This window comes from Protopterus annectens, chromosome 3.part0 (assembly GCF_019279795.1).
Source record: "Protopterus annectens isolate FY-2018-M chromosome 3.part0, PAN1.0, whole genome shotgun sequence".
Taxonomy (NCBI): Eukaryota; Metazoa; Chordata; order Ceratodontiformes; family Protopteridae; genus Protopterus; species Protopterus annectens.
The window spans coordinates 751,370,234-751,396,948 of NC_056731.1; the positions used below are offsets into that span (position 1 = coordinate 751,370,234).

The following is a 26,715-nucleotide window of genomic DNA, read 5'->3' on the forward strand; positions in this document are numbered from 1 at the left end:
GTATACAACACATCTCCTTGTGCAATGATTTTTGAAATTTTGAAATTACATTGCTCTGGTCTTCTTCTACATGTAATTATATCTCCAATCCACCAAATCTAAAGTTCTCCAATCTCTCTTAATATATTTTCAAATACTTCCATCATCATTTGCACAGTCTTGTTAACAAGCCACATTTTACTTCAAAACAATATCTAAAGCAATTAAAGAATTATTTAATAACTTATGCTCTACCTGCTAGCAATGCTTTCATAAACTGTAAAACTGCTTCATTACAGATCTCACATTCTATGCAAACTTGTCACTTTCATCTTTCACCTGTTTCTCATCACTAAAATAATTATAAATAGCTTCAAACAATGCCTTACCTCACTTCCAAAAGTTACCAGTCCTTCCTCATTAAATGATTTTTGTCCTATTTCCAATATTTCCCTATAGACAAATTTTTTGAAAATCTCATCTATCAACAAAATGGACAAAATTTAAACTTTTAATATTCTTATCGACAAACAATATGGCTCTCAACACAGATACAGTGTAACCATCGCCATAGGGTCATTTACAGACAAAAAATAATTTCAAACATGGAAAATGGTCTACTTAAGAGCATAATCTTTCTAACCTAATGAAGTCTCTAGCAATGTCAGCCATAGCTTAATAAGTGCAAGGCTTAGTTCCTGCAGCTTTTCTGATTATATATATGCTGGTTTAAAAAATATTCATCCAAATAATCTTTACATTTCCTGAGGCAGTTTCCTCTCTTCCACTAGTACTCACTCTAAAGGAGTGCCTCAAGGTTCTTTACATAAGCCCCTTTTTTGCACCCTATCTGTTAACGACCTTCACATAGATTGACACGTTTCTTCATGCTGATGATATACATACTACATTTCACAAAAATATACTTTCTGCAAATCATTTACTAGCAATTTACAATTTAACTTCATACAGTAAAAGAACAACGGTACCTTGGTCCTGCTTTTGAACAAACCTTATCTTTTATTCCTCAGACTTCACCCTCATGATCAAACCATGCCAATTGTGGGCAAATCTTGATATACCCACATCCAGTCATGGATTATTGCTTAACTGTGTTGCATCTAGTTCAAAGCTTTCCTAAACTGTTGCAAGGGCCCTCAGTGGTAACTGGGCTGAAAGTGCCTTGGTGCTCTTTCTTACTTTTTACACCCAACTACACTTGTTTTGTTTATGTGGTTTTACTAGATTGAACTGCCTCCCAAACAATCATTCCCTCACTCAGCTGCAGTGTTTAACATCCATCTCCACTGCTGTATTATCTTTTTTTTCCTAGGTGATTTTCCTCCGTACCTGCTGACCACCAAGCCTCCACTTGATCAGACACAGCCTGTTTTCTTCACTCTGGGGATTCTACCCAGAGCCAAGGAAAGAGCTATCTAAGGGAGGCCATCATCTGTGCAGTCATAAGTGGGTTGTGTGCTCTTACTGGCATCTGAGGACTGACAGAATTTTGATTGTCTAACCCCACTCCTTGGGTGGGAGAACACGTGAACCACATCAAAGCAGTGGTCCACAATTCCACCACTTTCAAGGTATACTTCTACACACTTGTTATGAGGACTATGGTCCATCAGTGTCTGACTAAGTCCCTCTTCCACTCCAAGGCCAACAATCTGCACTGATACCCCACCACTGAGTAATAATGGAAATGCAGGCAACCAACTTTGCCCTCCTGTTCCACTAAGATGCCTACCCATCCTCCTTGCAGTGTTATTATGTGCTGTTTGAACTGTACACATGAATGTTCACCTGTTTTATCATGACCAGACAAATAATATGGTGTCAGAAGTGGGATTAAGAGAGCAACTTCTTCAAGCCATGAAGTGGAGAGTTGAAGGTGAAGGCAGATCAAGCTGGTTGAGTGAAACAGGGCTCAGACAAATGAAAAAGGGTCAGAAATGAACTTAAGGTAATGAAAAACTGCACAAATGATTTATTTGGCAAAGAAAATGAAATGGAACATTTATGAGGCACAAAATGCATTGTTAAAAAAACGAGTAGCACAAAATGTATTATTAATCAAACGAAGGGCACAAAATGCATTATTAATTAATTGAAAAATTCAAAACTATGATATTTGATAAAACTAGCAGAGATATTCATATGGGGCTCAGAATTACCTTTGATTTGCATAACGAGCATGTTTAAAGTAAAACAGGCAACAGAAAAGTATAATGAGCATGTTAAGAGATTAATTGGGTATACCAAGTACAATAAAAGGGCAAATTAAGCTTAAAGAGCAAGGTGACTGCATGTTTTTTGTTAAAAGACCATGTTTGGGCACAAACTACTATTTTGCATTGACCAAAGCCATTCAAAGCATAAATAGACTTGTTCAAAGTACCTTAGCGTGTGCAAAGTGTTTGCAGAGTGTGTGCTTTGTTACGGTGTAATTATTTCAAAGAGTTTGCTGTGGGCAAAGTACAGTTATATTGCAAAGTGCAGTCAAAGTACAGACATTTCAAAATGTTCCTTTTGCTGTCTGCATTTATTTGCAGAAAGCCACCACTTCAAAGTGTTTCTTACACTATAGAGAGTTATTTCACAAAAGTACAGCCATTTTGAAAGGTACAGTTTGTCTGCAAAGTGCATTCATCTTGACGTGTTTCTTATTCTGAGCTTCTTCCATAGTGTACAGTTTATTCACAAAGTACATTACAAAATAGTTCTTACACTGTTAAGGAGTGGTTTCACAAAGTACAGTGATTTTAAAGTGTTCTTGTGCTATGGAGATTTATTTGGCAAAGTGCAGTTATTTCAAAGAATTTGTTGTGCTACTGGGCATAATTACAAGTACTGGCATAAAGTTCTGGCATGTGTATATATATATATATATATATATATATATGTGTGTGTCTGTGTGTGTGTGTGTGTGTAGTATACATAATTTCAAGCACCTTCACTACTGTATGTTGAGATGGCAGAGGCATTTTGCAGACCAAGTCTACTTGTGTTTGATCATAATACAGCAGAGAATTGGAGAGTATTCGAGCAGGAATACAACAGTTTCATACAGGCAGATTTTTCTGACAAAGATGCATGTACAAGGGCATTCATTTTGCTTAACTTATCTGGGTCAGAAGCTATTGAAAGACAGCATTCCTTTGTGCATGCTCCAGACGCATATGTAGGAGAGGTGGAAGCCACCATATTGTGGCACCGCCCGAATCAAGGGAGGAGCCTAAGTGTTTAAAACACAAATTTAGAGAAATGCGCAACCCCTAGACAAATGTTACATTAGAGAGACACTTATTTTATTCAAAAGACCAAACGCCAGGTGAAATTTTTGCAGCTTATATCACTGACTTGAAAAATAAGGCCAAAATGTGCAGATCTGGTGACTTGAAAGATGAGTTAATAAAGCACAGGCTTGTATGTGGTGTTATTAGTGCTGCAGCGAGAAAGATTTTGCTTTGTGACAGTGATTTAACATTAATCAAAGCCATAGAGATTTGTCAAATCCATGACCTCACAGAAAGGCACACAAATATGCTTGCAAGTGATAGGACCATGGTTTCAGCAGCCTCTAGAGCAAATGTAGACAGCATACAACATCTGGCAAGCAGAAGCAGGCCTAATAACACTGCAGCAGCAACCCCTGCAGGCTCCCCTGGGAAAAGCCCATAGCTTTTTAGCAAGTTCCAAGACTAGCTCAGTAAAAAGGGCATGCTCAGTACAGTATAAGGGTGGGTCAGCAAAACCTAAGTCAAGTTTTATTGTTAACTGTTGTAATTGTGGTGACAATCATGAGTCTAAAAGAGAGAAGTGCTTAACATTTGGTAAGCAATGCCACAAGGGTAAAAAATGGAACCAGTTTCAAAAGTTTTGTAAATCAAGCAAGCCTCATTCAGTTATTAAGAAAAGTCCATCAAAAAAGCAAGTTGATCATATAGAAAGCTGCAACCCTACTTTCTATGTAAATGGTGTATCAGTGGTTGGTGAAAAGGTTAATGCAGTAGATTTGTTAGCAAAGAATGAAGTAATTTGTACTGTCTTGATCAATGGTAAACCCAGAGCTCAAAGTAGACACTGGTTCAAAGTGTAATGTAATGTCAGCAGAAACATTTGCTAAAGTGAGGGCTGCTAAGCAACTTAATTTGGTCAATTGTGTGAAGCTTGTTGCTTATGGAGGTGAAGAGATTCAAACCAAAGGCTCAGTAGTGCTCTCATGCTATTCAGCTGGGAACTGTTACAGTTTGCAATTTTATGTAGTCAGAAGACCTGTGCAGTCATTATTGGGTTTCAGAGACAGTTTGAGAATGAAACTGTTTTCTTTTACCAAAGAAGTCCATCATGTAAGCACATCCTAGTTCCAGCTTCAGTGACGTTATTCCCTCAGAGTATGCTGATGTGACAAGCTAGGCAAACTTCCAGTTGTGTACTCCATGAAAGTAGACTCAGAAGTCAGTCCAGTAGTCAGACCAGCAAGGAGAGTTCCAATAGCTATGCAGGACATGGTCAAGATCCATTTAGACAAAATGGTGCAGCAAGGTGTGATTTGTCCAGTCACAGAATCAACTGAGTGGGTGTCTTCCATGGTAGCTGCTCATTAGAAAAATTCAGATGAAATTGGAACATTCATTGTCCCAAAAGACTTGTACAAGGCATTAAAGAGATCTCACCATCCTATGCATACAGTCGAGGAAATTGCCACCCTCATGCCAAATGCCACTGATTTGTTTGTCTTAGATGAACAGAGGTCATTTTGGCAAGTAATGCTTTATCGCAAAATCTTCACTAATGATTACATTCAGTACCCCATTTGGTAGATATAGATTCCTCAGGATGGCTTTTGGAATAAATTCTGCCAGAGAAGACTTTCAGCATTCAATGGAGCAAATTGTTTTATGCTGCCCAGTGTGCAATAATAGTTGATGATTTACTGGTTGGAGGTAATGGTGAAGCAGGACATGACAGAAACCTCAGGAAAGTTCTGGACAGAACATGTGAAGTGAATTTAAAGCTCAATCCTCTGTAGTGCAAATTCAGACTACCAGAAGTTACTTATGTAAGTCATTTATTTAGCAGTACAGGCTTATGACCAGATCCTTCCAAGCAAGCATACATTCTTGAGATGCCAGTTCCAGACAATGTCTGAGCCTTACAGTGTTATCTTGGTATGGTTAACTATTTGGGCAAATGTATTACTGACTTTAGTGAGTTATCATCGCCTTTAAGAGAGCTGACACACAAAAATGTTGCCTGGTCATAGGTAGAACAACACCAGAGAGCATTTGATAACTTCAAACAGCAAACTGCCAACCCACATACATTAAGGTACTATGATGTCCACAAACCAGTAGTTCTTTCCTGTGATGCTTCAAAGATTGGCCTTGGTGCAGTTATTCCTCAAGAGGGCATACCTGTTGCCTATGCATCTAGAACTCTTACCTTAACTGAGATGCAGTATGCTCCAATTGAGAAGGAACCTTTTGCAACTGTGCTTGCATGTTCGAAGTTCCATGATTATATTTATGGCAGAGCTTTCCAGATGGAAACTGTCAACCTCTAGTCACTATTTTAAGAAGCCTATACATTCATCTCCAACAAGACTACAAAGAATGATACTCAAATTGCAAAAGTACAATTTCAAAATGGTCTATACAAAAGGTAAACTTCTTTATCTGGCTGTTAACTTATCCAGATCACCCAGAAATACTACGTAACAGCTTGATGCAGAGAATTTTGACTTTGATGTCATGGAAGTGCGTACTTTTTCTACCATGATACTTGATGAGCTAAGAGATCATACAGAGACTGATCCAATTTTGCTAAAGGTCAACCACTTCATTAAGGTAGGACAGCCATCAAAGCAATCTTCTGCACCGCCAGAAGTGCAACCTTACTTTCCATACAGAGATGAGACGCTGATGGAAGATGGTATCATTTTCAAAGGTCCAAAAGGTTGTTGTTGTTCCTACTTCCTTACAGCATGAATACATTCAGATTTTGCATCATGCCCACCCAGGTTCCTATACTACCAAAAGATGGGTGAAAAGATGAGTATTTTGGCCTTTTCTATCAAAAGACATTGATAAAGTGCTTTCTTCTTGTTTAGTGTGCAACAGTACTAAGTTGCATTTGCAAAAGGAGCCACTTCAGCTAAGCCATATTCCCGAACTACCTCGGTCAATAGTAGCAACTGACATATTTGAGTGGACAATCAGCATTACTTAGTGTTGGTAGACTTTTATTCAAACTGGTTTTGAGATTGATTTGCTACCTAACCTAATGTCCAGTGCTGTTATTACTAAGACAAAATGTCATTTCTCAGTCTATGGTAGTCCACACAAAGTTATTTCTGACAACGGTACCCAGTTTACCAGTCAATTGTTTCAGAGATTTGCAAAAGAATGGGACTTTATTCATATTACAATTAGTACTGAATACCCACAGTCAAATGACCTTGCTGAACATGCAGTACAGAGTGAAAAGTAATTACTAGAGAGGTCAAAGTGTGACAATACCAATATCTTCTTGAATTTACTCAATCTCAGAAATATACCCTTTGACAACCTACTTGGCTTGTCTGCTCAGCGACTTCTATCGAGGCAAACCAGAACAACCTTGCCTATTTGTTCTAGTTTGTTGGTGCCTAATACTAAAAATAACAGAGCAATCAAAGCCCAACTTTTTAAGAAGTGTTCTTCTCAGAAGTCCAGCTATGATAAAACGAGCAAATCACTTTGTCCATTAAAAGAGAGTGAGAGAGACAGTGAGGATACAAATGGTGAAAGGCTTTGATCGAATTGGTCACGTGACAGGTATATGTGCCGAGCCGAGATCCTAATTAGTGGAATCTGAGGGTACAGAATACAGGAGAAACCACAGACATCTTCTTCCTGTATATCTGAAACAATATCGCAGCATCGTACCTGTGATACAGACTCTAGATCTCAGAGCAGCCCTAAAAATGTTCATACCAAAGACCATGTTTCATTATCCATTCCCATTCCTGATGATGTCCCAGATATCCCCAAAGTTGAACATTCCTTGAAGACAGTCCCGGTTGCTAGATCCAATTCTGACTTTTATGTTACATGATCATGTAGTAATACCAGACCTAGTGTAAAATACACAGCAACCTAGACGTGATTGTTTTATATGTGTCTAATTTTATATGATTGCATGTCAGATAATTAGTTCTGTATAACTGCATGTGAAAATATCATTTCTGTAAATTGCATATCATTGAATACTGTCATTTTGCATATGGACTATTTCTCAAAGAGGGAGGATGTAGAGCAGAGTGTGTGTATGTACCTTTAAGAAGCACGTTCAGATGTAACCACATGCATATAAATAGTGAGCATGTGCAGGCAGCACTGCCATTTTGAGAGAACAGCCAGAGTGTTAACATGTATGAGTGTGGTAGTTAGTCTGTTTATAAGTTTATTTAAGTTTAAGCTACAAAGCCTCATTTCTGATGTGCGTGTGTAATAAAGCTGCTTGAACTGAACCCATGAATGTTCATCTGTTTTATTCTGACCAGACGAGCGACACTGTAACAATTTCTTCTAACTTAAAAAAATTATTTTGTTATACTTAAGTGTCAGAGAAAAAGTTGAGAAAGAAGCATAAAAAAGGGCAAAAAGGAAAAAGGGAATTTAGGTTGCTAGGTACTGATATAAAAATAAAATCAGATCAGTCTTATAAATTTGCACTCTGTCGCTCAACAGATATACGTAAGTATCATAACAACAATCAGATTTGATAGTAATATATGGTATTAGTGCATACTGTTCAGACTGTGAATTCAAAGGTGATGTAATAGTCTATTTTCTAAAAGTAAAGCCATAATAAATGTCTTCTCTCCTTTCATTTTCATATTACAATTCATATATTACAATTAAATACAATTAAATACTCAATCAGGCATGGACTGAACAGGTAAAGTTAAGAAAGGCTACTGAAAAATCAGGGTCACATAGCCATTAAAGAGTGTTGATGTCCATCCAATGAGAGATTGTGAGTTAGGGACTTTATACTAAGCATTTCAGTTGCTGTTGTTTTCATACTTGTTAATTAAATTAAAATTGATGTAGCTGCAGTAACTATTCACTAAAGCTGACTGTCTGAGCCAGTTAACCCTCCTCAGCATAGATACATGCACATACAAACATATACCTGTTTAAGTTTTAGAGGAATAGTTAAGACTCAGTTGGAACATTTTGTTTAAGAATGAGAAAACTGATGTCACATTAATTTTATTTCAATGTCTGACTAAAAGGAACATAGCTGAGGTTATCAATAATAAAATGAGATGTTCTTCAGTAAGAAATCCACTTCTGTTCTGTATATGCTATATTGCAGTATTAAAACGCCCAGATGGTAGTCACAAACTTTAAAGAATAAATGGATGTAAAGAAGTAAACAAGGGTACCTTTCTTATTTATCTTCACTTCTCATAAAGATTTTAATGAAAATGATAAACTGAAAAGTCTTGATGTATAAGGAAGTTACCAAAACTATAAATATTTTATTTACTTAATTGTTTATTTTTTGTTCATCATTGGTTAAGGAAATTGTCTGTTTAGAAAAACAGTACCAATGTGAGGTAAATATGACTGTTTTCAGAAAAGACATGCAGCTCTGTATAAATTCTGCAGTTTTCTTTATCAGAAATGTAAATCCTGCTTGAAACCTGTATTTGTTATGTAAGTAAAGCAATTAACATAGTTGAAATAAATGCAACTTTGTATAAAATCTCTTAGTTTTTTTTCTGCATAATGTTTTAGACTTTTGAAAGGAAACTAAATAATTAAAGTCATCCATGAGTATTGTATTGGGTTGAATTGTGAGTGTTTCCAGTAGGTTTAAGTTTGTGCTATGGGTTTCATAGGTCATGGAGGGTGCCCTATAGCTTGCTAGAGTATGCTAAGGACTTTGTCTATGGGAATTTGGATGTGTAGAAACTCCAATGTGTCATCCTGCTTGATAAATATGAATGTATGGTTGTTAGTGATGTAGACCAAGACACCTCCACCTCTTGCTTGTGTAGTTGCTGGTCTAAATGAGTTGAAGTCATTGAAGGCTTGCACTGCTGGGGTATACTACGCAAGCAATAATGCCTGACAGGGTGTGTGTTAATGTGTAATTAATGCTTGCTCACTCTATACCCCTGGAAGGGCATTAAATACACATTAACACACACCCTGGAGGACATTATTGCACTTAGAGAATGGGCTTTATGAAAAATTATTGTGTTTTACTTATTCATTTTTTAAGTACTATATTTTTTATATATTTTTGATGTAAAATAGTTCCTCCGCCTAATATTTAAAACTTGCTGTAGTATATGTTAATGGTGTTCGTGGAAGCATTTTACATTCAAAATATAGCACTTTAATAATGCCCAGGTATTTACTTTATTTTTTTTTTAGTTCCTTTCTAATGTTGTACTTAATTGACTTATCATCGCCTTCCTTCATCGTAACTTGCCTTGCTGAAATATTATTTAATGCTATTTGTAAATTGTCCTATTTAACAGAAATTGTTAAAGCATCAATTATATACTCCTTGCTTTGATTCAAGCCCATTTCACATGCTGTCACTGCATCTTAGCATCTAAAGAATATACAGTTCCCTCTGCACAAAGAAAATCTTTTCCTTTAAAATTACCCGCTATGCATTTTTCAGTAGTATTACTTGTAGCAGTGGAAGTATCCATTTCCACATCGCCACATGTAAGCACAGGCATTTCATCAATATCACCAGTGATGGAGGTTCCCTCAGGAAACATGCTTTCACTATTCAAACTGAAGGCTCTTTGTAAGGTCTTACTAGATATGGCTTGTTTTAACAATTTGATTTTTGCACTATTTCTCATACCTTTCTGGGAGGCTTTTAACTACTGCTAGGGATTGCTCTCACTCTTCACTCTCTCTGTCTGTCTGTCTCACACACACACACACACACACAGTCTCTTATGCTTTCATACACGCATACACACACACACACACACACACACACACACACACACACACACACACACACACACACGCACACTTTTTTCTTTTCTTTTTTACTTTACACTTGCTAAACAGCAAAAGCACTGCTTACCAAGTGTAAAATAACAGATCGATCTCACTTTTCACTCTCCCTCTCATGCACACATATACAGAATCTTCTGCTTTTACACACACACATACATATACACATACAGTGTCTTCTGCTTTCATGCACGCATTCGCGGACACATGCAGACAGAAACATAAACAACACTCATACACATACATACATTTTTTTCTGTTTATTTTTTTTACACTCATTAAACAGCAAAAGCTCTGCTTATCGAGTGTAAAAATAATAGCTTGCTCGATCTTGCTTTTACTCATGTGCACGCAAACACTTACACACAGACATAAACACACGCGCATTTTTCTTTTAATTTTTTTTTTTTTTTAACATTTTACACTCGCAAAGCAGCAGAAGTACTCTTTACTGAGCGTGAAATAATGATGGTCATTATTTTTTTCTGTTCGAGCTCCATGGCAGCTTGATATGCTGCTGTGAAGCAGTGGACTCGTTTTTCAGTGGGCATTACTTCTACATTAACACCCGTTCTTCAATCAGGATGTGATCTATGGATTGCCCTTTCTCTAATAGCTTGAAACCATGTCTTGGTAGCTGCACAGATGTTAGCATTTTCCAAGGTGAGGAGAGCTTGGAGGGAGTGGAGCTTCTTGTTTGAACTCCTGGCTCTGAGCATTAACATAACAGGATTCCCTTGGGTTGATTTTGCTACGTTGGAAGGTTTGTCTGTTTAACTTTGCTTAAAACAGGCTCTATGGGGGGGGTAATGTTTTAGTCAATATACAAAAGCTCAGAGGGGACAGGTGCAGCCCATCCTTGGCAAAGCAATATAGTGTGTTGGCCATACTCTTCCCAAACTGACAAATATTGTACCCTCTTAGAATGACACTAGAAGCAAAGCCAATTATTAAAGTTAATCATCTTTTGTTCATACTGTGGCATCATTCTTGGTGAAGATAGTAGATAGTATGCTGCTCAGTGCTAGAATCACACTAGCCTGTCACACATAGTCCAAGAGTTCCAAGATGCTTCTCTTCGTATAGTCTAAGGTGGTATTTTCAGGTCATTTACTCCCACACGAACTATAACTGAGTCACAATGGCACATGTGGTGCAGTTATCTCAGTGCATGTGCATCTTGACAGATCCTGGCACCTGATAAGCAACTGACTGTGATTTTCTCTTCCAATGCCTCACTGTGGAGTCCTCTATGACTAGCTTCCTGGGTAGTAAGTTTGCTTGCCTTATGGGCTTTGCAGTAGAGGTGCAACTGCATGGGACTGTATGTGTACTGTTGTGTGTTTTTACTGATGAGTGGTTTGCAGAGGATAATTTTTGCATGTGGAATGTCTAGGACAGCTTTGTGGTTTGGGAAGATTGCATTTAAATGCCTCTGTTTATGTTGGTCTATGTGTGACATGCATACTTTTTTGTGGTGGGAGTACTGTGTGTGTTACTGACAACTTGACTGTTACATTGAATGCTTGTACTGAAAGGTTTCCCGAGAGTGACACAATGTAAATACATCTCTAGCACACTGACTCTGTTTTTCTAATGATTTAGAGGTTGTCAGAGAACATTTGACAGTTGCCACATTGTCTCTCAAGATGCCTATATCCACTAAGCTGGTTGTGGAGAAATTTGTAAAGTGCATATCCATGATGTTAGGACTTTTTCAGGTGAGCTCCAGGGTGTGGTTCACGAAGGGTTGATAGAATGCTAGCCAGGGTGCATTTGGGACTAGAATTTAGGTATGGTTATGTAGGAGGGGTTAAGGGGTTGTGCTCCTCAGTACATCAACTGGTTGCATTGTGTGTGACTGAGATAATGGGTACACTTTCAGTAGTAGTTTTATGGGGAAAATTTAGTGTCTAGGTGCCTATGAAAATATAAGGCACTGCTACATTCCACTGCATGATGAAAATCTTGTAGAGTAAGATGCAGTTTAAAGCATTAATGGATTTTACTAGACTTTACTTCTCAAAATTATTACACGTTTTAAAAAAGCTGGCACTTCAATCTTGAGACAAGGTTTGTTGTACCTAATGATTCATCCTTCATAACACCTTTTATATTGATCACTCTTACAAATAATGTGATTTTACTATTGTATGTCCTATGTTAAATATAGATCTGAGAAAGCACATCATGCAAAAGGACCTTCTTTTATACTCTGGTAACCCTTTGTTTAAATATTTTAAAACATTTGGATGTATTTAAAAATTGTTTACTATGACAAAGTCAGATTTCAAATTGCAAGTCTTGGAACCTACTTGGTCACTCATCTGTAATATTCAAACTGAGTAAAATTTTGTAAACCAATTACTTGTAACGGCTTTCATCCAATTAGATGCGCATTCAAATAGAGTATAAACAACTCTACACGCCGTGGCTTTTATCCAATCAGAAGCTTGCCCAACAGACCCACCCACTGTTTTAGTAGCTATAAAATCACATGCTGTTTGACGGCAGTACTCATATAAAAAAATATCCATTTTCATGGCTGCTGTCCTTATCCATCACCGAATAATGTTTTTTTTTAAAAAGAGCAACCTGTGTTTCATTCTTCAGAAAGGACTGGATGATATAATCAAAGATAAACTTTATAATTTAATTTGGAGTACAACAGGCAAGAAACTTTTAGGAATAAGAAGACACTTCTGGCTGGTCATATTTAATGATTCCTAGAAGCTTGGTGTTTGTCCTGACCCTTAACTCTTAAGGGGCTGGTGGCATCCTACTGATCTACTCGTTCACCATTTTGGTTAATTCTTGACATTGTCTTTGGAATAAAAGGAAATTGCTCTATCTTTGATTATTTTTCTGGAGTGTCTTGATTATTATTATTTTTCTGCAGTGCTGCTTAGGTTTAAGCATTTCAGTAAACTTGAATTTGAAGACTGTTGCCATGGAGAATGCCCTGGTAGTGCAAGGCTTCAATGACTTCTACATATTTAGACTAACAGCTACACAGGCAAGAGGTGAAGGTGTCTTGATCTGCAGCAAAAGTCAAGCTTGGCTGCTTTAAATCTAGACTTGGCTCACTTCAAGTAATCTAAATGCTTTTTTAATAATATGATACAAAGAAAATATCTCTTTCTGAGAGGAGCATTTACTTTCTTTGAGATTATGAAACTTTAGTAGGAAAACTGTATTTTGGGTATTACAAAATATATAATAACGGTTGAAAGGTGAGACTGACATCCTAATGAAAGAAGAGGTTCATGAAGCAGAATATGTGATTTATTGCCTGGAAATGGTCCTCCTAATTATATATTTTGTATGGATTTAGGCCTTTTGAAGAATATCCAGGTGGATACTGCATAGTGTTCACTCTCAGCATTTCATTTTTTTTAATAAATGCATTTGAATAAGCTTTACAAACTTTCATCCGTGCCCAGCCATATAAATATGTTCTGAAACTGAAATAGGCCCAGTAGGTTTAGTTACCTGAGGAGTACAGGCTATGAAACACGTGAAGGACTTTTGACTTTGGTAAACATAGATGGCTCTGCCAACTGGCCTCATGTAAAGACAGGCAGTGGAACTAAAATCTGTAGTTGGAGAGTAGTAATTGAGCTGATATGATGAGCTCTGAAGACATGCCAGTGAAAGTACAGAATATTGCCTTTCTCAAGAACTGCAGAATGATACAGGTTCTGGAGTTTTGTGAATGTTCAGAAAATAAATCTAAGCCTGCCATTCTGGGAAGAAATGTTGTTGCTTCTCAGTGGATGCAGGCACAATTCTAAGATTACAACACAACAGGAGCTAAGAGAGAGTCTGTTCAATACACATCTTGTGGATTTTCTGACCTGCAGATTTGTTGTGTCTGGACAATTCCAGGCGGTGTGAAAGAATTAAAGATCAAGGTCATGTTAAATTAGAAATGATGTGTGATATCACAGTGCTGAAGGTGTCAAGGAGGCTTTTTTGGGGATGTGATTGCTGAGGAGACAGACATGCTATAAGCAAGTATAAGATATTCCAGCTATTTAGATATATTATGTTTGAAGTAAAACAATGAAGCCATGCCAGAGATATGAAATCCATGAGGAGAATGAATTAGGCTTCTGTGCTGATAGAATACTGGGATCTGTGTTTAAATCTAAAATCATGAATTGCATGAGGGATTAGTGACCTCAAGTGTTTTGTAATGGAGCAGGATTGTATTTTGCATGTGTATGTGAGTGTGTGTGTGAGGATTTACTTACTGGTACAAAGTTTTTAGTGATTAGAGGCATGTGTAATCAGTGTGTGTCAACAGCAGTGGGGTTAGCACAAGATGGGTGCTCGTAAATTTATCCCAGGAGTAAATGGCCTTCTCTCTCCTTGAGAAAACAGATAAATCCTAAGGGTGGATATTGGCAAGGTATACACAGTCATTAAATTAAAATAGCCGTGAAACTCCTATGGATTCTATGGAAGCAATGTATAAACTGGCTGTGGTTGTCTGCTCATTTATTCATGGCATGAACCCAAATACCATGCACACCACAATGTGAAATATAATCATGGCATTTTATTTGCCCTACCCGGTCTTTTGTGAGAAATATGAACTGCGGATGGCTCTGGTTGTTGCTGAGCAAGGCTGATAAGGGTGTTGTAGAAGATGAAACCAAAAGTACTGGCACCATAAGCAGAAGCTGATACAGTTTAATAATATCCCAACAGCAGTGCAGTCATGAAACGTGGATGCTAAGAGTGCATTATGACTGTCATACTTACTGCTGTAAATGACATAGTGTGTACGTATCAGAATAGTGATTAGTAACATTTAATGCAATGATTTTCATGTTATGCAGGGGTGGTACTAAAAAGCATTTTTCTGAATGACTACATATGTACCAGCTGTCTGTTCATTGCTGCATATTGCAAATTTGCAAATACATTAAAGTGCTGCTTTTCTAACAAGTAACCGCAGTACTGTGACATTTGGTGGGCTGCAAACTGATAATGCTCTAATGAGCTACTAATGTACTTTTGTCCAATGAAAACTCTTAATTCATTTTAACTCATTTACTAATCTAATTAGTTATAAGATAATGTCCTTTACATGACTTCATGTCAGATAGCCAGATATGTAATTAATAAAAGGAAAATACCACCTAATAAAATTTGACAAGTACAGCTGCCTGATAAACTGTAGCAAGAGGATGTTTAAAGTTAATATGAATAATCAGTTTTCAATTAATTTTATTTGAAGATGAAGAAATGTTTTCAAAAAAATCAGAAACCCAACTCCATATTATTGTTGTTGTTGTTGTTGTTTGTCTTTCGGCTTTATCCAGTTAGGGGTCACCGCAGCGGAACTCCGGTCCGCTAATGATTGACAGTAGATTTTCATGAATGCCGAGGTGCCAGTTTGATGTTCAACCTTCAATGAAGGCACGCCCATTTACGCATGTATTTCGAATGCCCACCCAACCACGGGGAGAACATGTAGACTCCACACAGGAGGCACTACCCACACTCCAGCCGAGAATCGAATGGGAGAACCTCTTGCTGTGAGGCAACAATGCTACCACTGCACCACCCCGGATCAACTTCATATTATTAATAACTGTTAATAACTGTATCAAAAAGACTCATTCAAAACTAGGGCTCCTTTACCATAACATGAAATTCCTTACCTCTTAAGCCTAGATTACTTTCTTTCTTACCTACCTTCTACCCAGTCTAATGTACAATTCTGAAATTCTCACAAATCTTAACTCAGCACTCCTGACCAAACTCAAATCTACCTACAACAAGGTAGCTAGATTTGCTGCCCGACAAACTTAAAAATCTCATCACTGTCTCTCTGTAAAACACCTAAACTGGCTTGAATTACCCCACCAGCTTCTTCTCTCTCAGCTCCAGATCATCCATTCTATCCTATACCTGCCTTCCTACTGCCCAGCACTATCCCCTCTCATCTCCCATTATTCTTCCTCCAGACCTCTCCGAAGCTCTAACCAAGACCTATTACAAATCTACAAACCCAAGTCTAAATATGGATGCAACATGTACAGCTGTCACCCCACTATTGCCTGGAATAGGCTCCCACTAGAAATCAGGACCCTTACGCATCCTAAACAATTTAAGACAGACACCAAAGAGCACTTTAAAAGTCACTGGTCCTGCCACTGCACTCTCCCTCCGTAAACATCCCCTACTTGCCGTACCTTAATCTACTTTCTGCCCTTAACTCACTCTTCTCACTAGCTCTCTCTAATCTTCCTTGACTACTCTTTCTACTGTCTTCTAAAACCTATTAAGCAAATTGCCTCAGAGAAACATTGTATTGTAATTGTCTTGCCTTCATGTAACTACGTTATGATAAAACTGGATTTTTGTAACCTCTTACCCCAAAAACTATATTAATTTTAATGACATATTTCTTTTTATACATCTTGACAGAGTTTTGCTATACTCCTGATTATCAAAACTGTATTATATTGTATTACTACTTAATGCCTTGTAATAATTCCTGTGACACTGCTGTTTTAATGCTAATTAAGAATGAAAATTGTATAATATGTTGGAGCTTTTCTCCTCGGGCCTCTGCTGAAAAAGGGTTCTTCACCTCAGTCGGACAATCCCGGTCAACATATGTAAAATAAATAAAATAATAAAATAAAATATTAACACTGATATTGTTCTTACAGAAGTCTAAAATGCAATGAGAATTATTAAATCTGTGAAAAAAGGCACACCGTGCGGATGACTTACCGGGATACCGTTGGTTCCCCTTAATCCTTGTTCACCTTTCGCTCCAAATTCTCCTTGTTCACCCTGTTAAATAAATTAAAGTGTTACGATATTACTACACATTTTCATACAATGCTGTATATACTGATTTTTTTTAAACGATTGCCTAAAATTTTTGAAGAGCATTCCTATATGTACAGAAAATTAATAACATTTTAACCAATAATATCTCAAAATGGTAGGATCTACTGAAGTTGTTCATTGCGTCAGACCTTTCAAAAAGTGCTATGGTCATGAATATTGGTTTAGTAGTTTTGGAACTCAGATTGAAATAACAAACAGGCAGTATCTCATAAAGGTCCCCACATGGGAGGTGCAGGGGGCATGTTCCCCTACAAAACCCCATATTCTTTTGACTTTATGTTGTCTTCCTTGTTATGTCGCTGATGGGATCTCTTGATATTTCATTAATCTGATTTACAGATAGAAAGCAGGAAAATACCTTCAGACATAAAAAAAGACTGTTTTTTCAAGGAATTGACTGGGGTATCCTTTCATCCAAATGCAGGAAAACAAACTAATCAAAATGCCAGACTACATAGGATTCATCCAATTGTACAAAAGCATGTGGAAAAAAGAAAGTCTTAACATTAGTCAAGAATGGGGGGTTACTGAGCTAGCAGTAAGGGGACCCTTGTCAAACACTGAAAATGTGACAGAGGTGAATGATGAAGCTAGACAGTGGAAGAACACCAAGGGATGCTGTACTTGCCAGACTGATCAATTTCAGTCATGACCCATTCTAGTAAAAGTAACACAAATTTTGAATTACAGTACAGATAATGACATAATTATAAGTTACAGTGAAACAAGTAACACCACATACAACACTGAGATTAGCTGATATATAATGATGTTACTTTCAGTGGTTTTGCTTCAATAGAAATACATGGTATGTGTATGTTTGTAGATATGTATATATATATATATATATATATATATATATATATATATATATATATATATCTGTGTGCATGTGTGTGTGCATGTTTGTGTATTAACACACACACACACAGACACACACACACACACACACACACACATATATTTATATATATATATATATATATATATATATATATATATATATATATATATATATGAGAGAGAGAGAGAGAGATTGATGACATACACTCTATTTTAGATAAAGAGAATTATCTTTGGCAGAAATAATGCAGGGAAATAGAGACAGGTGATGGAATAAAGAGTTCCTGGGCTAGGATTAAGAAAAATGTACAGGTCCTGGGCTAGGATTAAGCAGAATGTGCAGGCCATCAGGAATATGAGGCTAGAAAGAAAGAGGAAACGAGGAAAGCTGAGACTAATAAGCAAAAGAGGCACTGAGAGCAGAGGAAATGTGACAAGAAAAAGCTGAAAAGGAAATGGGGGGAGGTTAGATATGAGTATTAAGTAATTGGGAGAAGGACATCAAAGGCAGTAAGAAGGCCAAACAGGGTATTAGAAGTAGAAACTAAATAGGGTTTATTTGCAAGGGTTAAAGATGGAAGGAAGGCAGATGAAACCAGAAATTCAAAGATTACCGGAGAAGAGGGAGTTTGATGAAGATGCTAACAAGGCAGACATTCTTAATAAATTCTTTCACTTCAGTCTTCAGAAATCTTCAAGAAAGTGGTATGTGGCAGGGAGGTGTGTTCCAGAGTTGGAAGCGGATAAGGAACCAAAACTACAACTTAGTTTAAATTAAAAATGCTAACTCTGACTTAAACAGCAGTGTGTTACCACTAACATCTAAACCCTCTCTACTTCCACTAAGAAATGCCAAATACACTGCACTTCTCTTTCCCCACACAAAAATAATTCCAAATCAACTTACTTATCTCAATCTAGCCATAAAATAACTAGCCAGCATTGATAAAATCTATATCTCACTCCACCTCTCTACTATTTATCCCATCTGTATCCCTCCATAATAACCACAGCTGATGCAACTCAATAATATTCAACACTATCATTTGTAGAACATTCCCACTAGTTTGCATGAGCACCTTCAACTTCTTAATAATTTCACAAGCAATGTCCAATCCAATCATTCTATAAATAGTCACCCAAACACCAAAACAACAATACTCTTACTGGCACCCTACTGCATGCCAAAAGTGTTAGTAACAAGTTAAACAAAATCAGTGTCTTTCTCAGCAGCTACACACCAGACATAGTCAGAATCTCATAATCTTGGCTAAAAGATGGCAACATCAACCTTTACCACTTCTTCCCCTGGTCCATGATACATATTAGATGTTTTCCCAGGTGATAGGGCAGGTGGATGAGTAATGTTTCTATACAAATCAATCCTTAACTTCTCTATAGTGACCTAGACCAGTTCTACCTCAAATCATGAAACAAACTGGCTGTTTGCAAAACTACTATCTAAGTCCAGTAATGACCTTTACCCTGCCACAGTATATACCATACCACCCTCCTCCCTAGTCAAATTCCAAACTCTAACACAAAATATTATAGGTAACATACCACAAAATGCACACACCATTATACTTAAGGATTTCAATCCCAACTATCTGGGTCTGACCTCCCACAATATATCTGAATTCCAGAGCCAACACCACTCTCAAATTGACCTCAGTCACCTCACACTCAGCTAATATCACCTCCATTACCACCTACCCACTCTACATTCTGTAATTACTACCCTAAAACTTTTCAAATTCAAATCTTCAAAATAAAACGCCCCCAAAGTTGATCTCATAAAACCAAAATCTTCAAACAACCTCTCCAAACTCCATTCTCACCTATCACTTATAGAGTAGTCTCCCATACTCAGCCTTACAGATGCAAACACAGCCACTATGCAGCTCACAGAACTTTTCTTCTCCCTTCAAAACACTTCCCCTTAATTACCAGATGTTCCAAACACACAAGAACACTGATGGAAATTCAAAATAAATCTAGGCAAAGCTAAAAACGAGACCCATCAATATTAACTAGAAAACATTACACTATTCTATTGAACATTACTAAACAGTCAATTTGAAGGCACAAAGCCATATACATCATCTAGGCAAATCTACATTCTATCCACAATCAAAATAATTCTGGCAAGAAGTAAATATATCAAGCAGGGATCTCCCTAATGAAACCACTACCCAGAGCTACATACTTTGCCAAGCCACTGTTCTCTCTCTATCTCTAATCAACAGACTTCCTTAAGGAATTATCCAATCTACACTCACTCCATCAAAACACCCCCTCCATCACCAACAAAGAATCAAGCCCAACAGAAAATATATCATCCTTTTATTTGAGTAAAATAACAGCTAAACAGGGTATAAATGGTTCCCCTGCATCTTTGAATGCCATTTCTTTGACAAATGCAGGGTGTGTGGTTTAATGTCAATGGTGGTGGAAATGTCGATAATGTGTAATTTTGAGACAGGTAAGTGGGGTTGGAGGGGTAATAGTGCTTGTGTGCATTTATGTGAGTTAGGGTTAGGGTCGGGGATGAGTGAAGGATATGTCTGTGTGTCAGTTTGTGTATTTTAGGGTTAGGGTCACTGCTAGGTTAAAGAATAGATGTAGTGTTGTTTGTGTGTGTGTGTGTGTGTTTTTGTGAATGTTTGTGTTTCCAAGTGTGTCCTATGTAGTGGGTGTTTTATGGGAAGGTTTGTGTGAAGGTAAGGTGTAGGGTTAGGGTTAGCACCTGTTACTATGGTGGTGCAGGGAGGTGGAGCCCACAGTGAAGACAACTGCACTAAACATGAAAAGGTTTAGTTCCAGGTATTTTGTAATACTTCTTGCCTTATTCTTTCCATGGTGATTTATGTGATACCTCACTGATAATCATTCCATTAATTCATACATTTAAAGTGTTGCATTTTCTCACAGGGGCTTTTGCATTTGCAAAAATTGTGGAAATGACAATATATTTTAAGAATCAGTTTTGAGAACTTAACATTTCAGTAATCTGCTGCTCTGAAGTCAATGGGGGTATACATTTTCTTTCTTTATTAATATATGAATTTTGGATTGGTAGTTAGTGTAGTTGGGAAAGCATTTGCTTTATTGTTGGTGCTAATTAATTTACAGACAATATCTGCTTTCAGACAGTGAGACAAACCATGCAAATCATATGTCATGGAGGACTCAAATGGACTCCATTATTTAGAAGACAAATATGGCAAATGAATAGTTAAATACAAACAGATGTGGCTTTCAGGAAGAATGCATAGAATCAGTAACTGCATCTTACAATCACTGTAAGAAAAAAAGTACATCAACCAACTTCATTATTCTGTTGAGATGTAAGTATATAATAGTCTTACTTTTAGTCCAGTGGGTCCCAAACGTCCAGCACTGCCCTTGACACCACCAGGTCCTGGGTCACCCTAATCAGAAAAATGAGAAGTTAGTTATAAATACAGCTAAGCTTCAGAGGAGTAATAGAGATACACATTAATCAAATGCTTTATTTTAACTTAAAAAATGTACAATGCAGTAGCTTCCTGTGGAATATGCAAGTGAGTTTTTTTTTAAAAACGGAATGCTTGCTGATAGTTATTTTGTATTCATTTGTTTATTGATGTGTTACTGAAGATATATCCAGTATGTCATAGGGAATACAGCCCTGTGTCAGTCCTTAATCCATCTTTAGTTGCTTGCAAAGAAAATGGTAATTTAATAATGTGAGCAATCTGAGTGATTTATGTAACCTGATCACCCAGTGGCGTATTATTCATTTTACAAAATGCAAAACATATCTGAAGGGTAGGATATGCCCAGAACTAATTACGTTAGCTGCCATTACTGTGTTTGGAGAACAGGTTAAAAAAAAAAAAAAAAAAATATATATATATATATATATATATATATATATATATATATATATATATATGTATGTATATATATATATATATATATATATATATATATATATATATGTATGTGTGTGTGTATATATATATATAAGTAAAACTATATTGCATTTTCACCACTTCCAGTAGGAGCATAAGTGAGTATATTTTTTCTGTATTGTTTTTGCCCTCATTCATGATGTCAGACAAGCTACCGTACCTCTATTCTCACCCATTCTCTTGGTGGAATAATTGGGAGTTTCCAGAAAGGATAGAGAACACACTTTTAAACACTGTATATTAGCCGAATGTTTATGAACCACGAGTGTAGAATATCTAATTTCTGTTGTTGAAGGGATATTTCTGCTAGGAATAAACTCCTGCAGTCCTCATTATACTTGGTAAACCATATATTACTGTCCAGCTGTAAACATGAGAAGAAAATCACATTCTGGAGGGGACGACAAATGATCCCTGTGGAACTCCAGTGGTGATATGGCCAGGTACTGAGAAGCTATCTCTGTGTCCTACTTGATAGCTATTTCTCATCTGAGTCACATACTTATCAACCAAGGGGACCTAAAGTGTGTTTATTATCCCAGCGTGGGGGATACTGTCCAAGGCTTTGGCCAGATGTAACTGCACAATAAAACCTTCCTCCAGCATAGTCTTTGAAAAAAGATCATCAAATTCAAGAAACAGGATCATAAGAGAGTCACACTGATTTATGCCTACAAGTAAAAGGTCACTTGTGTCAGCCTATGCCAGCTCTATAATGAATGATTCCATTATTTTGCATTGTAATAAGTTATTAGGGTCAATAAGTGTGTGAGGAGCCCTTCCTCCTTAGGTTCATAGGTTCATAGGAAGGTACTAGGCTATCTACCCAAGAGCATTTATAAGCCTAGCCAGAATGTGTTGGCTTTCACCTCCCTTTTAAATTAGTTTCCTGGGCCTCTGTCTAGCAGGGCCACTGAAGTGATCCCAGAGGTAAATTTATGATTTCCCATCCACTCATCAAGATTCTTCTTGAAGAGAGTCAGCGAAAGGCTCTGCTTAACATAAACTGGGATTCTATTCCAGAGCGAGGGTAGTCTCTGGGACAGGAATCTATCCCTCCAGCACGTCCTGTTTGTTGTTGTGCTGAAGTTTAATTCACTGGAGCGTGTGGCTCTAAGAGATTTGTTTTTCTTGAGGTGGAGCATGTCCATTAATTCCAGGTTGGACATGGCCTCACATCAGGCATAGATCACCTCTGAGCAGGTGGTAACTAACCGAGTAGAGCTGGAGTTTCTTCAGTTGAGCTGCATAGGGAATCTCTTTGAGGCCCATGATCCTCTTGGTGAGGTACTTCTGTGGTCTTTACAGCTGTTGCATGTGCCGAGTAAGGTACATACCAAATGGGGTATTGTACTCTATTATGGGCCTAATGAGTGATGAGTAGAGGGGCACAATGACCTCTCGATCTAGAAGTGAACCCTTTCGTGATTAGGTGGGCTACATAGAAGGAATTTCTAACACTTTGGCAATGTGATTATCAAAGGAGAGGTTGCTATCTACCAGGGTCCCCAGGTCCCTAATTACATTTTCCGTATGTAGTGGATTACCACCTATGTGGTAATTTGTGGGCACTTTGTTTTTTCCAAAGGGGATGACTATGCATTTTTTGGCATTCAGCTTGAGGCCATGGTTTTGACACCAGGTATCTGTCTCTGTAAGACCCTTCTGGAGGATGTCTGTGTCACCCGGAGAGTCGATTATGGCCCAAACTTGGTCAGTCATAGTCCTTCCATGCTTGCTTGTACCTCAGAGAAGTATATACCATACAGGAGGGGTCCCAGGACTGCGCCCTGTGGGATTAGAGCTCCTTTATGGATTAGAGTCAGCGCATCATGCCAGCTGGGGATATCACTGTCAGGCTGGAGAGGGGCATGCTAAACAAAATACTAAATGAGCAGGCTAAGTTGCTGTGATAGCATACTAGCCCACAGCTTGTAGTCTCAATTTTGCATAAGGATTGCTCAATCAGGTCAAGCAAGATACTTGGAGGAGTACATTATGGGTCTTGGGGGGGGGGGGGGTTACCAGGAATGTTACTGGTAGGCTGAAAATTTATATTAATATTTATTTTATTTTATTTATTTATTTGCAGTTGGTTTACCAGGATAGTCCATTGGGCCAAGATGAACCCGTTTTCAATGGAGTCCTGGGGAGAAAAGCTCCATTAACAAGGTTACATAGTTATACAAATGTAATAAAATATTAGCAATCAAGTTATCAATACAATTACACAGTTAGAGCATCATACTGGTGTTGACTGTTACAGATGGTACTTTCTATAGAAGTGATTCAGATTGCATTATATACAGAGTTCAAAATGCAGTATTTACAGAATTGTACAAATTACAGTTTGTAGATGGTACATACTATAAAGTGAGTCATATTGCAGTATTTGTAGAATTATACAGAATTACTGTTTAAGGATATAGAATCAATGTATCTTTACAAGTGGTACCTACTGTAAAAAATAAAACTTGTTTCAGTATGTCCACATTAAGAGTCTATATTTCAAGTGACATTTCAGATGAGATTGTTAGGTAAGGCATACAAATTGACTGATTTGAGATTAGGAAGCTAGATAGAGGAATGCAAGTTACTACAATAGGAGAGGCAGATGCAGGGGAACTTATTAGCAGGAGGAGGAAGAAAATAAGGTAGTTTTGAAAATATGAGGGTGGATGAAAGAGCATTGAAATTATGAAGGGTGGGTGCAAGAGCATTCCCACTGCGTTAGTAGATGAGAGTAAAGATATTTTTTGAATGTAAAGTGGTTGAAGGTGGTACGAATAGCTGGAGGTAGGGAGTTCCAGAGACATGCTAAACTATAAGATAGAAGTTTTTTTACCTGGGGGGGGCGTAATGGTATGTGTAGTTCAAGTAGGTTCTGGTTATTGGTTCTGAGTTGTCTGTTAGGAAGGTGCATTTTAAAGGTATTGGAAAGAGATGGACATAGCAAGGGTTTAAAGATGAGCTTGTGGGCAAGAGTGAGTTGAGAATATATGAGTTGGTTGTGTAGTTCTAACCATGCTAGTTTGTGGAGAGAAAAACAATGGTGAGTAGATGCTTTGTGGCCATTAGCAAATTTGGCTATTTTATTGTAGCATGAGGAGAGTTGTGTTTTGAGGGAAGATTGTAAGTTAGTCAGGAGTGGGGCACCATACAGAAGAGAGGGAACAAGGAATGAGGAAGAGAGAGTACTTTTAGTAGTGGGTGTAAGGAAATTATTTTGTCGGTAGAGCATACCTAGTTTTTGATGAGTCTTTTTGATATTAAGTTGTATGTGGGAATGGAATTTCAGCTGACTGTCAATTTGAACCCCAAATAACTTAGTTTCTGGCACTAATTCCAAGGATGTGTTGTTGTTACTGGTGATTAAGAAGGAGTTTGTGTTGGCAGAGATGTGTTTAGAGGGAGTAAAAACCATTAATTTGGTTTTAGAGGCATTTAATGCTAGATGGTTTGTTTTCATCCATTGTTCAGTGATAGAGAATGCATCTTGTGTGAGTTTTTGGAGTACTGGAATGGATGTGGCAGAGCAGATAATGGTTGAATTGTCTGCATATTGAATAATATTTGAGAATGGTATAGAATTATGGAAGTCATTTATGAAGATGTTAAATAGTAGAGGACCCAATATGGAGCCTTGGGGGACCCCAGTTGGAGTACTTAGGAATGAGGAAGTGGCTTTTTTCCATTTAACAGCTTGAGATCTATTAGATAAGTAACTAGAGAACCAGTTTAATGAGGAGGGACATAGGTTAAGTTGGGAGAGTTTATTAAGGAGTAGTTTATGGGAGATAGTGTCAAAGGCTTTTGAGAGGTCCAGTAGTAGGGTAGAAACAATATGTCCAGAGTCCCTGGCCTTGTTTATGGTTTCTAAGAAGGAGAGGAGGGCTGTCATAGTACTATGGCTGGGTCTGAAGCCATGCTGGGTTGGAGTCAGCAGGTGATTGTCTAAGAGATAAGGAAGGAGCTGCAAATGGATACACTTTTCAAGGAGTTTAGAAATGGGAGACAGAATAGCTATGGGACGGAAGTTTGTAGTATCATTGTTATTGTCACCTTTGTGCAGAGGTATGATAAAGGCCTTTTTCCAGATTTGGGGTACTTTGCTTTCTTGGATCGAGCGGTTTATTAGTATACTAATGGGGTAGGCAATGGTTTCAGCTGCTATGCTAAGAAAGTATGAAGGAATATTGTCTGGGGCATTAGAGCAAGGCTTTAGTTTCTGGATCAGCTTCTTTAAGGTAGATGTGGAGATAGGTTTTAGTGAGAAAGTAGGAGAAAGGGGGGGTGAGGTATTGGAGGGTGGTGGTTCTGGGGAGGGAAAGAGAGAGGTAATAGGAGTGGAGGGAGGGGTATGAGAGGACTGGGGTGAGATTGGGGATGTAATGGTGTCAGTGAATGAAGAAGTTAGCTTGGAAATAGAATTTATGAAAAAAGAGTTAAATTGTGTAGCCAAATCAATGTCTGAAGCGTTGGGGTCTGGGCTAGCTGAATAGCAGCCTCTAGTAGTATTAATACCTAAATTCTTTTTACTAAGATACTGGCAATTTTCTGTATGTTTGAGGTAACTAATTTTTTAGTTTTATTCTTAGTATAGGTACTTATATCACAATAATTTTATCGGTTTTTATATAGTAATGAGCAACAGCAACTGGTGGAATACATTATCTATTCACTCTGCGATACACACACACACACACACACACACACACACACATATATATATATATATATATATATATATATATATATGCGTGTGTATGTATGTATGTATAAATATATATATATATATATATACTGGAACATGTTGATGGGTGGAAAGTTAAACTATTATAAACTGTAACACTCTATTTAGTAGAGGGAACTCTAAGCTTAATCAAATGCTGCAACTAGGTACTAGATATTATCGCACTATGTATGTTGACATATATACATTTCTGTTAACTAGAGGCTGCTATTCATGATAAACCTTGATGAGTGGATGGGTAACAGAAAAT

General features: G+C 37.5%; 1 protein-coding gene across 1 annotated transcript in view; it reads right to left on the reverse strand.

The window, feature by feature from the left end:
* The window catches only part of LOC122796922 (collagen alpha-6(VI) chain-like), a 183,728-nt gene that overhangs the window by 118,649 nt on the left and 38,364 nt on the right, over positions 1-26,715 (reverse strand). Inside the window, exons 2-3 of the mRNA XM_044065689.1 lie at positions 21,125-21,187; positions 16,788-16,850 (exon numbers count right to left, since the gene is read on the reverse strand). Of these exons, the coding sequence (XP_043921624.1) occupies positions 16,788-16,850; positions 21,125-21,187 (126 nt within the window). The remainder of the gene's footprint in view (positions 1-16,787; positions 16,851-21,124; positions 21,188-26,715) is intronic.